The following is a 14,937-nucleotide window of genomic DNA, read 5'->3' on the forward strand; positions in this document are numbered from 1 at the left end:
TGTCTGATGTGAACATGAACTGAAACCACTGATCTGCATCTGCATGATTTTATTCATTGCACTGCTTCCACATGATTAGCTGATTGGATAATTGCATGAGCAGGTGTTTCGCTTAATAAAGTTGCCAGTGTGTGAATTACAGTTTGGTACTTTTTTCTTGGTCTACTCCTACTCCTCATCCTTTGAATGTATTTAACTGTTTTTTTTGATTACTGTATTTTATTTTTTGTTTTGTACATCTTTGATATACATACATCATATTAAGTGTGGGTATATTTAACAGTTACTGCATGAAATTGAGTCGGATATGCGCTGATAGCCAATGAGTCGCAGAGCGCCGAGTGGGGTATAAGCCATATATGATAAAATTGAGTGTAATAACTGCTTTATTCTGTCCACATTCACTGGATTTTGAGAAATGGAGCATTTTTATTTTTTGCAAATTCGATAAATAAAAACTTTATACAAAACATTGGACAAAATTTCTGCTTAGACTGTAAACAAACCGGTGAAATGACAGTAGCAATTTGTGAAAAATACTATAATAATAATTCTTGAAAAAATAAAAAGGATATGTTCTTGCCATCAAATACTTTTATTCCATATTTTGTTGCTTTTTGCATTTTTGGGGGGTTTGTTTTTGAACAGAGTTTTTATTTCATCCTTGGTTGGTTCAGTAACACGGTCTGCCATTTTCTTCTTCTTCTTCTTGAGGGTTTTTGGTGGTTTGACACCACCAACTGGGCTGGAGTGTGGAACAGGAGATGGGGGGGGGGGGGACTATATTCTTTTAGCTATTTCTATTTCTTTTAAATACTTGATAACTAAGTGATATCTGACTTGATGCACTCCGTCATTTTGGTTTTCTCTCCTCCCGGTATGTGAGCTGATATCCTAGTAGTAGAGTAGCCAATTACAGTGTGCGACTGTTCATATCCAGTGAATGTGGATAGAATAATAATCAATATATTAAATAATAGATTGCTAAAAAATTACTGGATAATTTACATTAACTGATCAACTGCCAGTTGTTTTGTCTTCTGTGTGCAAGGAGAAATGTTCTGTGTTCCAATGTTATAGAGCAAAACAAAAGAAAATCCGCTTTCCTGGTCTATGCTAGTTTTAGTTTTAAGATTAAAAATTAACGAGTCAAGCTTAATGGTTTTCCTTCACAACCCACAATCTGTTTTACTACCTACAGTATATCTGCTGATGGTGCCAATAGGACTTAGTCCATTTTTCCTTCATCTCTACCTAAAGAGATGATTTCAAAGCTTCAATTTTCATGCTAATATTGCCATCAACCCCACCATATTTGTCATCTTACAGCCTGCAAACCAGCTGAGCTGAATCTCTTCATATTATAGCTGTACTATTACACTGTGAACATCTTCAACACAACAGTAACATAAAAGGAATATTTTGTTTGAAGAGTATTTTTATTTCAGCAAAAACAAAAAGAAAATCTTTGTCATTAACTAAAACCATCATACTGCAGATATACAAAGGATATTCTGCCTCTTTGATCCACATTTCTACACACACGGGGAGGTGTACTCCACCTCTGAATGGTCACCTGTATAAAAAAAAATGCTCAAAATCAGTAAATGAAAGAAATACGGTTACAGTAACGGCTTAAATAATGCAACCTAGGGCAATCTTACTTGTTTGGTAGTAATCATAAACTTTGATCACCGCTGGCTTGAGATTCTTGACAGGAAGCACCTGTTTAATGTGTAGCTCATAGTTGATAGGAATATTCTTTGGGAGCTGTTAGAGATACAGTACACCAATCATATTGTAAAAACACAACATCATATCTGTTTTATGTGCAATAAATAAAGCATACATGTTTCTTGAAGTGGATATACAGCACAGTTGTGTAATATACAGTAAACAATGATACAATATTCTTAAACCATGTTATTCTCTTACCTCATTAATGTATGTGATAATATGGTCATCTTTAGAATCAACCCGTTCCACAAAAATGCTATTTTTCAGCTAAGAAAACAATGGAATAATTATTCTCCCGCTATCATATCAGTAACAAGGCATTTGCATATCTGTTTATTGAGGCATGTATATTACAGAAATTTTATAAACACTACTACTGCTTACTTCACCAGGATCTGCTGTGAACCCTGATAAGAGTTTTATGTCCACTATGATCATGTTAGTGCTGTTAAATGACCCAGTATATCTGAAAAAAAAAAAAAAGTTTTTCAATAACTTCAGGAGTATCAAGAGCAATAAGGATAGTCAATAAAGTAATAATTATTGTCAGTGCAGGGTAAAGTGTCATAAGATGATGTGCAGTCATTAATCATTATATTTAATGGTTTTACATATAAAGCAGGCTTTTAATATATATGTAAAATATTTACAGCAACTTACTGTAAACGTTTAAAATAATGACTAAATTATGGTATTTCATTATACTCTGAAGACATTGTTTACCAGTTTTCTGATTTTAGGACAGTGATTTATCACACATTCATTCTTACCCAACAGTGAACTTGATGGACAAAGTTTGTCCAAATGATTTTGTGCAGTTTCCTTCAGTCTTCGCTGTGATGCTCAGTGTACTGGGTTCATTAGGTACGGGGACGTTGTAGAAAAGTGCTATCTGCAAGCAGGGGTTTAAAAAACAAATGAAACCATGAAGTGATCAATAAACAGATAAACAAAAATCAAGCAATAAAAAAAAATAGTAATTTGTTTAGACTTGCATGGAAAGTAATTGTTGGGGAAACTGGGTAGTCAGTACTTATACAATCCCTTGCAGATTCACAGGACTGCATTTTACTTTGTTAGATAGGAACAGTTAGATGCACTGACCTGTACTGACACACAGGTTGAGCCCTTCACATCAATGCTGTATTTTCCAGGAACATTCTGCAATGATCTTTCTTGGTACAGTAACTTGTTGTTCTGGTTCACATCAAAGTTGTAACTGTGTCCATCTGCTGACTTTACAGTTACTGTACTAGAGCCATCTGAGCTGAACACTTTAGAGGAGTACAGCGCCAGAGCTTGGAGGGCCACAACTGTGTCCTGTTTGAAAAAAGATAAAGCCCTTTAAATAATGCTGCAAAAGTTAAACATTGATTTATCATTATCCTGACTAAATGCAGAACAAGCTAAAGGGAACAATGCAATTTAATTGAGTACCTGGGTGGAGGAAAAGCCTCCATAAGGATTTTGCTGTTTCACCAGCCAGCTGACTATCCTATTAGCATAACCCAAATCAGCAGCAGTGAGCTGACCTTCAGTGAGAACAGCTAGAAGAACGTAGGAGCTGATTTCCACTGACAATGCGCCGGAGTCATCTGATGCTGACTGAGACCAATGAAGACGACCATCTTAAATAAGGGAGACAAGATATTGTAAGCATAACCTCAGATATCAGCCATCATTGCCTTGTCCCAGTGCTAGCTAGCAAAAATTAGCCACCTATAAAGCATTTACCTATTTACCTCACAGACACACAGAGACCTGCAGAGAGCACAGAGATCACAAGAGAAAGAAAGCTTTTCCTTTTAACGTAAATTTGTTTCGACTGCCTTGTTAGCCTGATGTTAGCTAGCTTATTCTCTCATATTGGCTCTGTACTGTCTTCTGATTATGGGCATTTAAAAGTAACACTATAATCCGATGGTGGTTTACCTAGCATAAAGTAATTTTGAATGAATTGCCCTGTGTATTTGGTTAGCTTAAATATAGAGTTAAATTTGAGTTTGCAGTCACTTCATTAACTTGTTATAAACAAAATGATACAGGAAAATGCTTTCATGACTTAAATCTCATGATTGATATTATAGAATTTGTTTGCTAGAATTATGCTCAAGTAGAGTTGAGTGCTACAAAGTATTGTTTGGGTTTATGTCTAGGGATATAGCTTAGGATACTGCCTCAAGGAAGTCTTTAATCATTTACTTAACATTTATATTAATATTTTCATTTATGACCATTCACTGTCAGAAACAGGGGTACAGTCAGAGTCCATTTCTGTCCCTCAAGGCACAATCTACACCAATATACCCCCTGGGGCTGATTATTGGACTTCAGGATAACTATACGTACCTTTATAGTGTCAAAAAAGTACATACGGTACCTGTTCACAATCAGGATATAAATGGTACAAATAAGTACCTTAAAGGGTACTACCTTAGTGACAAGCTGTTGTACCCCTAAAGGTACAATGATGGACTTTGTTTTCTGAGAGTGTTTTGGAGATCGAGGATGCTAAATCTGTGGCTGCATCCAGAAGGCCCCTTTTGTCCAATGAGGAATTGCCAGCCAAGCCAGAGTCACCATGAAGCACATCTGATTTAGCCTTTATCTAACAGGCAATGGGAAAAGGCTCTAAACAGACCATAGCTCACCTCAAAATGGTGACAGCCTATGTTGGTTTGGATACAGAGGTGCAGCTCATAGAGCTAAATGAACTGTTTCATGCAAAGGTTTTTGCAACATTGCAGTGTAAGGACCCCATTAAGAGTGTGAAAGCAGGTGTTAATTTGACAGCAGCATCACACTCACATGTAATGTAGGGTGTTTTAAGTAACATGACTGGTGATGAACAAGTTAACCTCGGCCCCATACTGGTTGTTGGTACTTGCATTGCCTTTTTGGTCCACAAAGATACATGCTGGCCCAGCACTGAGTGCAGGTCCTCAGATGATATTTTGCTAAAGGCTTTTAAGATTGCTATGTGTATTGCACACACAGGCTACATGCTGGCATTTCTGTTGCTAGTATTAGATAGATTGTTCCAATCTTCAGCATTTGACTTCTCTGGAATAAATCTAATTATTTAAAAAATTATGTGGATCCAGCAGATCCCAGTTACTTCAATTATATTTAGGCATCCTGTTTAGTGTCCAGAATGTGGTACAGTAATGCCTACATTACAAAATGTTCCTCCATGAGTAGCTGCAATAGCATGTTTTTCCCCATTTCCAATTATCACATTCAGCAGTCGAAGAAGAAGAAGCCTTTATTTGTCACATGCACACTCAAGCACAGTGAATATAGAAATGTAGTTTGTTGCACTTGTTACAAATATAAACGTGACAATTTTTTCTAATAATTCAGTACCTCCTGAAATGGCAACACTATCCAACTGTTTTAGTAGCTGCTCCCGAGTTTTATTCTCTCCAGCCAGACTGAAAGTGTAGGCCAACAGTGCAGTAGTGTAGGTGTTTGTCAGGTTACCAATAGAAGACTTGAGGCACAACAGTCCATTAGTTACAACAGGATCCTGCAATCCAAATGTACATTATCATATAGAAGAAAAACAATTTCAAAGGTTTACTTAAATGTATTCATAAAAAGACTGGTATATATATTTAATTTAACCACAATTTAAGACAACTTTTAAAAATCAGTATGCTCCTGGTTGAATTAACCAATGTGATTGTGATTTAGATTAGATGCATTTTACCAAGCTTATATGGATTTTGAATGCAGTGAAAAGAATATTTAACGATATCATCCTCTTACCTGGACAGTAGTACCCAATTCAAGCAATGATGCAATGATGTAGGCAGTAATAGTCACATCATCATTTACGCCACCCTATAATACATTAGAATAATATGCATGAAATGTAAAAAGAAATTCAACAAATTAAATGAGAAATGAGTTTTATAGTATGGACTGCCCTAGTAGCATACATACCTTCATTCTGTTATTGAAGAGACGCCCTTGTCGTATAAAACAGCCATCTGGTCTCTGCTTACTTATAAGCCATTGCTTTGCACTATTAATGCTTTCTGGATCAATAAAGATGTAACGTTGTGCTTTGCCAAATGTCCTCAAAACAAAAGCAGTTAACCTGGTGATGGAGATTTTTTGTAATTGTGTTTGCATTCCAGAATTATATAAAAATTCACAATCACTAGCACATAATTATTAAAACACTTTTCAGTTTATCACCAGGTAAGTGGTGGTTTGTTTGAAGAAATTCTTACCATGTGTTCCCCTCTCCCCTGCCAAATGTACTGTATGCACCATTCAAATGTTTATAGTTAAGTTGCCTCTGGTATCCTGTGTAAAGTCAAATGATCTTATTCTTCTTAGTTCAGTAAAAGCATGATCTGATTGATAATAAAGACTGTAAAGATTTAAAAGTAAAAAATAACCTCACGAACCACTCTTAAGGAAGCCAGTAGCCCTCTCACGGATAGCTGTGGTGAGCTGCTCAGTGTTCTCTAGATACTGAAGAATGTAGATATTGGGAGCAAGGAGAGCAATGTTTTGTTCTCCACAGCCATATGGCATCCGAAGCAACCCATCCAGATTTTTTAATGCACGCCCAAGTATGTCTCCTACAAAAGAACACAATAATATTCTTTACATGCTCAGGTAAAAATGTTGGAACTGACAAAAACACAGTGGTTTTGATTGGCTAACATCTAACTCTGTCATCCAAACCCACACATTTCTTTAGCTAATCAGAGCAAAGTTATTTTAAAATTTAAGAAAAAAGTAATTTAAAGGCACAGCTGCAAAATCAGCCTGTCTTCAACAGAGTTTCCATACGATGATAAAACAACATGAGAAAAAACAACCAAGGCATATTTTCAACTAAAAAAAAAACAACAAAAAAAAACCTCACAAACATTTTCAAAAGCATCTCAGGAAATACTATAAAATAATTGAAAAGGGGTATAAATAAGTCTCCTTTAAGAATCAGGCCATACCAAAGGCCTTACAAGAGGCCATACAACACAGGTAAGGAAAGTGATTTAATCTTGGAATGCCATTTGGAGTAAAGGAAGAAACTGCATATGTTGATATCTGGAAAGCCCACAAATAAATGTGCTGGTCAGGTGTCCACAAACATTTGGCCATACAGCTGTAATTTGGCTGTACTGTGGAAATAAAGAAACCTCAGTTTCAGTCTCAGCTCCTCCACATCTGAACTGGACATTTTACCTACAGTCTTTTTCAAATCTGTTCTTCACCTAATATCAGACGAGGTACTTCAGATTATCAACACCTCCTTACGAACTGGCATGTTTCCTTCATCTCTGAAAAAGCGGTTGTAAAACCCCTACTGAAAAAGAATAACCTGGATGTCTCAGTACTCAACAACTACAGGCCCATATCCAATTTGCCATTTGTTGGTAAAATAATTGAAAAAATTGTTTTTAATCAATTAACTGCCTTCCTGACATTAAACGGATGTTTTGATAAGTTTCAGTCAGGTTTTTGTGCCAATCATAGCACTGAAACAGCTCTTACTAAAGTCATAAATGACCTACGTCTTAATTCTGATGCTGGTAAAACATCAGTCTTGGTGCTTTTAGACTTAAGTGCTGCATTTGACACGGTAGATCATTCCATACTGTTACATCGACTGGAGCATTGGGTTGGATTTACTGGTATAGTAATCAACTGGTTAAAATCTTACCTACAACAAAGATTTTTTTATGTGGCCATTGGAGGCCACAGTTCATCACCCGTGTCCTTGAACTGTGGGGTTCCCCAGGGCTCAATCCTGGGACCATTACTATTCAACCTTTATATGCTCCCACTTGGACAAATTATTAAGAATAACTCAGTAAACTTCCATAGCTATGCAGATGACACTCAGCTTTACTTAGCTATGTCACCTAATGACTATGCCCCTCTTGAGTCTCTTCATAGATCAGGGGTGTCAAACCTGATCCATAAAGGGCCGTGTTGCTGCAGGTTTTAATTCCAGCCATGCAGCAGCACCCTGATTTGGCTTATTCAATCAACTGACACACCCACCCTTTAATCAAGGGTGGGTGTGGCTGCAAGTATTTGACTGTGTGAAGACAGTTCAGTTGATTGAATGAGCCAAGTCAGGTGTGCTGCTGCATGGCTGGAATGAAAACCTGCAGCCACAAGGCCCTTTATGGATCAGGTTTGACACCCCTGTCATAGATGCATTGACCAAATTAACAAATGGATGTCTCACAATTTTCTTCAGCTGAATGCAGATAAAACTGAAGCAATTATATTTGGCAAAAAGGAGGAAAGGCTTAGGATTGCCACTGTTCTTGAAACTAAGGGGCTTAAAGCAAAGGATACTGTCAAAAACCTTGGTGTCCTTATTGACAGCGAACTTAACTTCAACAGTCATATGAAAGTGGTAAAAAAGTCTGCATTCTATCACCTAAAAAACATTTCTAAACTCAGGGGTCTCATGTTAAAGCATGATCTAGAAAAACTTATTCATGCTTTCATCTCCAGTAGGGTTGATTACTGCAATAGCCTTTTCACAGGTCTTCCAAAAAAGACCATTAAAAAGAGCTTCAACTAATCCAAAATGCAGCAGCAAGGGTTCTTACAAGAACCAAAAGGGTAGTCCATATCACTCCAATCTTAAGGTCTCTGCACTGGCTCTCAGTGAGCTATAGAATTGACTTTAAAGCATTACTTCTTCTATTTAAAACATTAAATGGGATGGGACCCAGCTACCTACTAGATATGCTTCAATTATATGCACCAACTAGGTCTCTAAGATCACAAGAGAAAAACTTGCTAGTAATACCAGCTGTCAAAACGAAGTGTGGTGAAGCAGCCTTTAGTTGCTATGCTGCTAAGCTTTGGAACCAACTTCCAGATGATATTAAAAATGCTCCTGCTGTTGTTAGTTTTAAATCCAGGCTCAAAACAAAGCTGTTTTCAGATGCTTTCACTTGATTAATTTTTACCTAAAGTGTAATTAATTTCCTTTAACATAATTTCTTTTAATTTTGATTTTAATGATTTTACTTTCTCATCTCATCTCATTATCTCTAGCCGCTTTATCCTGTTCTACAGGGTCGCAGGCAAGCTGGAGCCTATCTCAGCTGACTATGGGGGAAAGGCGGGGTACACCCTGGACAAGTTGCCAGGTCATCACAGGGTTGACACATAGACACAGACAACCATTCACACTCACATTCACACCTACGGTCAATTTAGAGTCACCAGTTAACCTAACCTGCATGTCTTTGGACTGTGGGGGAAACCGGAGCACCCGGAGGAAACCCATGCGGACACGGGGAGAACATGCAAACTCCACACAGAAAGGCCCTCGCCGGCCACGGGGCTCGAACCCGGACCTTCTTGCTGTGCGGCGACAGCGCTAACCACTACACCACTGTGCCGCCCCGATTTTACTTTCTTTAATTTCTTTTTAATCTTGGATTTTAATGATTTTACTTTTACTTTAATTCTTTGTTACTGTTCTTATGCTTTTATTTTTTGTGAAGCACATTGAATTGCCTGTGTGTATGAAATGCGCTATACAAATAAACTTGCCTTGCCTTGCCTTCAGTTGATGGCATTGCAACCTGGTTCCAAATCAGATGGACTGAAGAGTCCAAGAAAACCTTCAGCATTTGCAGACAGATGCAACTGATATAAGCATTAGCTGTCCTATCCTTACTACTCAAAAAAGATTGAACTTGGCACCCTGTGATGGAAATCTGCAATAAGTTGCTTTCCAATGGAAATAATTATGCAACTATTGAGAAAACTGTTTTGCTATTCAATAGGCAATAGAGAAACTCAATATATCTATATTATACACTGTATATTACCTGTTAGGAATGGAATTCACCAATGGCACCTACACTCACCGGCCACTTTATTAGATACACCCATACACCTGCTGTTTTATGCAGTTATCTCATCAGCCAATCCCTTGACAGCAGCACAATGATTCAAATCATGTAGATACAAATCAAGAGCTTCATTTAATGTTCACTTCAAACTTCAGAATGGGAAAAATCGTGATCGCTATGACTTTCACTGTGGCATGGGTGTTTGTGCCAGACGGGCTCGTTTGAGTATTTCAGAAACCTCTGATCTCCTGGGGTTTTCACACACAACAGTCTCTAGAGTTTACACAGAATGGTGTGGGGAGAAAAAAAAACATTGACTGAGTGACAGTTCTGTGGGTGGAAACGCTTTGCTGATAGGAATTTTTTAGAGGAAAATGGCCAGATTGGTTTGAGCTGGCAGGAAGGATATCACAACTCATCGCAAGTCTTTACAACCATGGTGAGCAGAAAAGCATCTCAGCATACAACAGCAGAAGACCACATTGGGTTCCACTCTTGCCAGCCAAGATGAGATATCTTAGAATCAAGAACTAGTTCCTATTAAAGTGGCTGGTGAGTGTTTCATGCCCCTTTAAAATCATTGGTTCAGAATAAGTACAAAAATTGTTAGGGTAAATTGCTAGTTTCATTAGTTGGAGGACTTTTGGTTTACAGAGGAACATGAAGCCTCCAGCACCATGCCAACCACTCTACAGCAGGTGCAGGTTTTTGAATACCATGCTGTGAAAAAGGTATTACCTTAATTACAGCGCATGAATAGCTTAGTGTACAGAGGTGAATCACATTGCACTAAAAGGCATAAACCACTGGTGCACACTATTGGCTCTTCTTATCATAAAGTGTTGTGTTTTATTTGTATTCATTCGCATAAGACATGTAGGATGTTATAAGACAAACATTAGTTTTGTTTTCTGTCTATTTTATTCAGGTGAAAATATTATTTCTATTTCCATCATATACACATCATAAAAATGTACTTTATCGTTAAAATGTTCTTCTCTCAAGCCCTTACCAATTACTGAAACAGAAGCTCGCGCTGATCCCTCTATTACATCATCAGGAAGAATCAGCTCCGGCTCCTCTGAAACACTGTTGCCTGTGAATAAGATGAAAGGCAGCTCCATTATTATTGAGCAGTAAAATATTGTGTGCATCAATTTTAAATCAACCAGACTGGATAAGAAGATAAAAATATTTGCAAGCCTGACCCTGTGGACATAATAACCAGCTCTGGCTCTTTGTCTTCTCAGTTCCTTCAGCCTAAAGGTGATATAGTATTGTTAGATCATAGCTTAATAAAGAACAGGTTTGCAGATTTAAGGTTATGCTTATTTTTAAGACACTGACCTGTACAATCAGACTCCGCGTAACTGTATCAATACGGCCTCTCTCTGGGACACTCACAATTTCATTGTCACACACAGTCTGGGATTGTTCTGCCTCTGCACTCACTGTCACATTCAAGACTCCTGTGATGTAAGAACAGGTGTCAAAAGAAGGTAATTATAATTAAGAAAAATTACCATTACAGCATACAGGTGATCACAGGCCCTGTTTCCACGTGGTGTGGAAAAAAATAAGATTGTCACTGTGTATTAGAAAATAAGTTTTGGTAAGCCAATGAATGTTTTTCTCCCCCTCTTAGAAATTATTAGAACTTTCATGATGTTTGCATTTTAACCCATATAAGTTTTGTGCACTGTTACAGTATGGCTACAGGCTGAAATATTGCTTGTGTGCTGTTTAAATTATGGGCATACGCTGCACAGTACACGGGGTGTCTGAAAAGTCAGGAACCAACTAGAGTAAAGCTACACATACGTGTACATGATTTTGTAGTTATTTACATTATATGCTCTACATGCTCATCCTTATGCTCTACATGTTTCCTAAAGTGCTCTATCATGTTTTTGTGAATTATGCTCAACATATTCAGATCAACATATTTGCTCAGCATTCCCATTGGTTCCTGGCTTTTTGGACACCCTGGAGAATGAATATTTGGTAGAACTTTAATAAAAAATTTAGACTTTGCTTTGTCATACCAGCAAACGTGCAGCTATATACACCAGGAACGTACAGTATAACAGGCAAGAATTCTTCAGAATTCCATTAACATCTGCTCAACCCCTTCGGACATAATGTGTACAATTGTATGCATGAAGTTCCATAGCATTTTTCCTTGCGTCCAAAGGGGATAAGTATGCTCATTTGTGAATATCAGAGTATAAAATAGTGTATATTGGAAAATATTCGTTTTCACCCAACAAAAAATATTAATATGTCTGCATGTACAATCGATTTAGGCTTGCACTGGCAAAAACTATAGAGTCCCTTGAAAGATTGTGAAAGAATTGTAGGACTAACCAAGCACAGTGGGAATCAGAGTCCATTTGAAGGTCTTTCTGCCGTTTGCACACAGACAGGATGTATACTCGCCATCAGAAGAGGGCTTCAGAGTGTAGTCTGAGGAGGGGGCTGGAGTCACTTTAACCTGTTAATGAGGCACGGGTGATTAATTTACTATGCATTATAAGTGGCACAATACTTGTGAAGAGAAAATCTTGGCCTTACAGTACCATAATGCATTTGGAAAGATAATTGAAGACAGTGGCCTTCAGCTCAAAAACCTCTCCCCGAATAATGGAGTAGGGCAATGAGAGCTCCAGGAAGAAGGGCTGAAATACTGTGAGCTGAACAGGAGGAGCCAGTCCCAGACCCACAGAGGAAACACAGAAAGCCTCTGTCTCCCAAGTAGTGATGGTGTCAGGAACAGTGACAGGAAGATGTGCTGATCCAGAGTTCCTGTGAAAAATCATTATACTCTATTTCTGTTACTTATCAAAAAGACAGCATGGATTATTCAGTATATTCTAGTTAAGTTAATACATGCTAATAAAACTGCTAAAAGATTGGGGTCCATAACAAAATTAAAGAGTCAGTGTCATCACGTATGCTCAGAAGCACTACTAATGCTTCAAGCAATCGGTACATTTATTTTAATGATGTACTCGATCTGTAGTTGATTAAAATGCACAAAGAAAATCAACAAAATTAATGACTATGCCGATTCACTAACCCAACTTCAGATAGTTGCCATATCCAAGTCTCCGGGAAGAATTTACGAACTGTCTCAATGGGTTCATCATCTAGATAATTTCCACGAACGTCTGAGAATACCATTCTCTGTGGTGAATCTGAAAATGAGCAAAAATTTTGTTATTAGTGTGCTTCTTTTAACGTAGTAACATCTTGATTTGTTCGAATAATTAGTACAAATAACAACAAGAGCTATGTACCTCACAAATGTATATTGATATCAGCTTTAGTCATCATTTATTGTACAATGCATTTTAATGCAATATACATCACATGATCTCAGTATGATTGAGAAACTGCACTATTTATTGAACAATAATTTATATAGACAAAGTTGAAAAAGGGCCTGGATGTACCATAATATAGATATGATCGACGATATTCCACGCCTTTATATATCAGACACCAAGGTTCTCTCACAGCCAGATTTGTTGCCATCTTGAGCCCCACTCTCTGTCAAGTGATAATAAGTCATAATCAGTGTAGTAAGAATTATTATTATTATTATTGTAGATTACTTAGTCAACCAAATAGTTTCAAATGAAATAAAATTCATTAATATGTACTGAAAGGGAGCATTCATTTTTTCCACATTTAACCTTTCCTAAGCACTTGTAGAGTTATTTCTAAACACCTTAGGTAGTTTTATATCAATTCATATAAATTTTTATATCAACAACTTAAGCAATTTGTTAAAACTAATTCAAATAATGGAGGGGGATGCTGGCAGAGAGAAAGGGAGTGACTTTTGCGCTAACCAGTTCACAGTTTACAGAGACTGCTGACATTTGGGAAAGACTGGTTGGGGTATGGAGACTTGGCAAGCCAAAGCACATCCTACGTAAGGAGGAACCCACTTTCAGTCACTTTGGAATTATATACTATGACACACTTGAGGTTGGGAGAGAGTAACCTACTGTGGATTAGGTCAACCGGCTACTCTAAATTGGCCATAGGTGTGAATGGCTGTCTGTGATAGACTGGTGACCTGTCCAGGGTATACTCTGCCTCTTGCCCAATGCTAGCTGGGATTGACTCCAGCCCACCTGAGACCCACAATGGATAAGCGGCATGGGAAGTGAATGGATGAATAGTAAAGCAGTTCATTGGCCAGTATAGGATTCAATAATCACAGTGAGACAGTTAGACAACAATAGAAACAGAAGCATGTTAATACTATTAATACAACATGTACAGTGCCACAGTGTTAATATTTTGACTCATTTAGTCAGTATGATGGTTGTGCCCGAACTTTCTTAATCCTTGTAATCTTGGCAAAGCCTTGTAATTTGGAGCATCGGTTGAGACTGCCAACTTACAGTAATGTTCAGGTGTCTATCAAGTAGACGTGTGCAGTGCTTGGACTTGAATTTTTCCATTTGTGTGAAAGCATTTGTAAATCCTTGATAATCTGATCATAAATATCCTTGGATACCAACTCCACTTTTCTCACTACCATTGCTGGACCAGTAGGTACACTGTTAATTGCCATTTTTGTCTTCTTTGTTTTTACAGACTGTGAATAATGTGTCAGTGGTGACAGTCATCATTTCTTTTAAAAACTCACCCTCAGTGGGTCTTCTTGTACTTGGCTAGGAGATGGTTTACACTGAATGAAGCCTTGGTATCAGCTTTAGCTCTCTTAGTGCGTATTGTGAAAAGTGATTGCTTGGCTTTAAAACACAATTTTAACTTTTAAATTCTTTTCTCTCGCAGTTTGCTCTTGGGGCTGAATGAGCTCCTGGCTTTCAGATGTCAAGTGGCATGATGGCACTCCAAATTACTTTTGGACATTGCTAAAACCTGATGGCATATCAATCAGGCAATCTTTTTTTTTTTTAACCGCTGTTAAAGCAAATTCCTTTTTTCCTTTTAGGCATGGAAATGATATATTTTCATCTTCTTTCATTGTTTCACTATGGTTTCTTGAACAGAGTTCACTCATTGATGAACATGGACAGAGCTAATGTTAGCTAGCTATGAGCTGAAACAGCAGGTTGACACAGCCAAAACAGTTATCTGCAAAGGTAACCTAATTTCATAACCGTAATGGGCCAGAATTAATGCTTTTTCTTGAGCTACTTCCTGCCAATAGAGATGCATACCGTCAGTAAAATATGTAGCACAATTAAAAACTTGCCAACCAGTGTATATTTTATCATCACATGTTTTTTTTCTTTTTAATGTGTTGCGATCATTGACAGTACGTAGATGGTTGTGTTCTACTAAAAATGCCTCAACGATC

General features: G+C 37.6%; 1 protein-coding gene across 1 annotated transcript in view; it reads right to left on the reverse strand.

Annotated features, from left to right (window-relative positions):
• Window positions 1–1,535: 1,535 nt before the first annotated feature.
• The window catches only part of LOC132864640 (alpha-2-macroglobulin-like), a 36,232-nt gene continuing 22,830 nt past the window's right edge, over window positions 1,536–14,937 (reverse strand). The window contains exons 16-34 of the mRNA XM_060898056.1: window positions 13,049–13,145; window positions 12,673–12,790; window positions 12,173–12,398; window positions 11,961–12,087; window positions 10,941–11,062; window positions 10,802–10,853; window positions 10,606–10,689; window positions 6,159–6,335; window positions 5,979–6,054; window positions 5,686–5,842; window positions 5,509–5,583; window positions 5,104–5,266; window positions 3,175–3,365; window positions 2,842–3,057; window positions 2,508–2,629; window positions 2,122–2,203; window positions 1,936–2,004; window positions 1,665–1,770; window positions 1,536–1,576 (exon numbers count right to left, since the gene is read on the reverse strand). Coding sequence (XP_060754039.1) covers window positions 1,536–1,576; window positions 1,665–1,770; window positions 1,936–2,004; window positions 2,122–2,203; window positions 2,508–2,629; window positions 2,842–3,057; window positions 3,175–3,365; window positions 5,104–5,266; window positions 5,509–5,583; window positions 5,686–5,842; window positions 5,979–6,054; window positions 6,159–6,335; window positions 10,606–10,689; window positions 10,802–10,853; window positions 10,941–11,062; window positions 11,961–12,087; window positions 12,173–12,398; window positions 12,673–12,790; window positions 13,049–13,145 — 2,301 coding nt within the window. The remainder of the gene's footprint in view (window positions 1,577–1,664; window positions 1,771–1,935; window positions 2,005–2,121; window positions 2,204–2,507; window positions 2,630–2,841; window positions 3,058–3,174; window positions 3,366–5,103; window positions 5,267–5,508; window positions 5,584–5,685; window positions 5,843–5,978; window positions 6,055–6,158; window positions 6,336–10,605; window positions 10,690–10,801; window positions 10,854–10,940; window positions 11,063–11,960; window positions 12,088–12,172; window positions 12,399–12,672; window positions 12,791–13,048; window positions 13,146–14,937) is intronic.

Source organism: Neoarius graeffei, chromosome 17 (assembly GCF_027579695.1).
Source record: "Neoarius graeffei isolate fNeoGra1 chromosome 17, fNeoGra1.pri, whole genome shotgun sequence".
Classification (NCBI taxonomy): domain Eukaryota; kingdom Metazoa; phylum Chordata; class Actinopteri; order Siluriformes; family Ariidae; genus Neoarius; species Neoarius graeffei.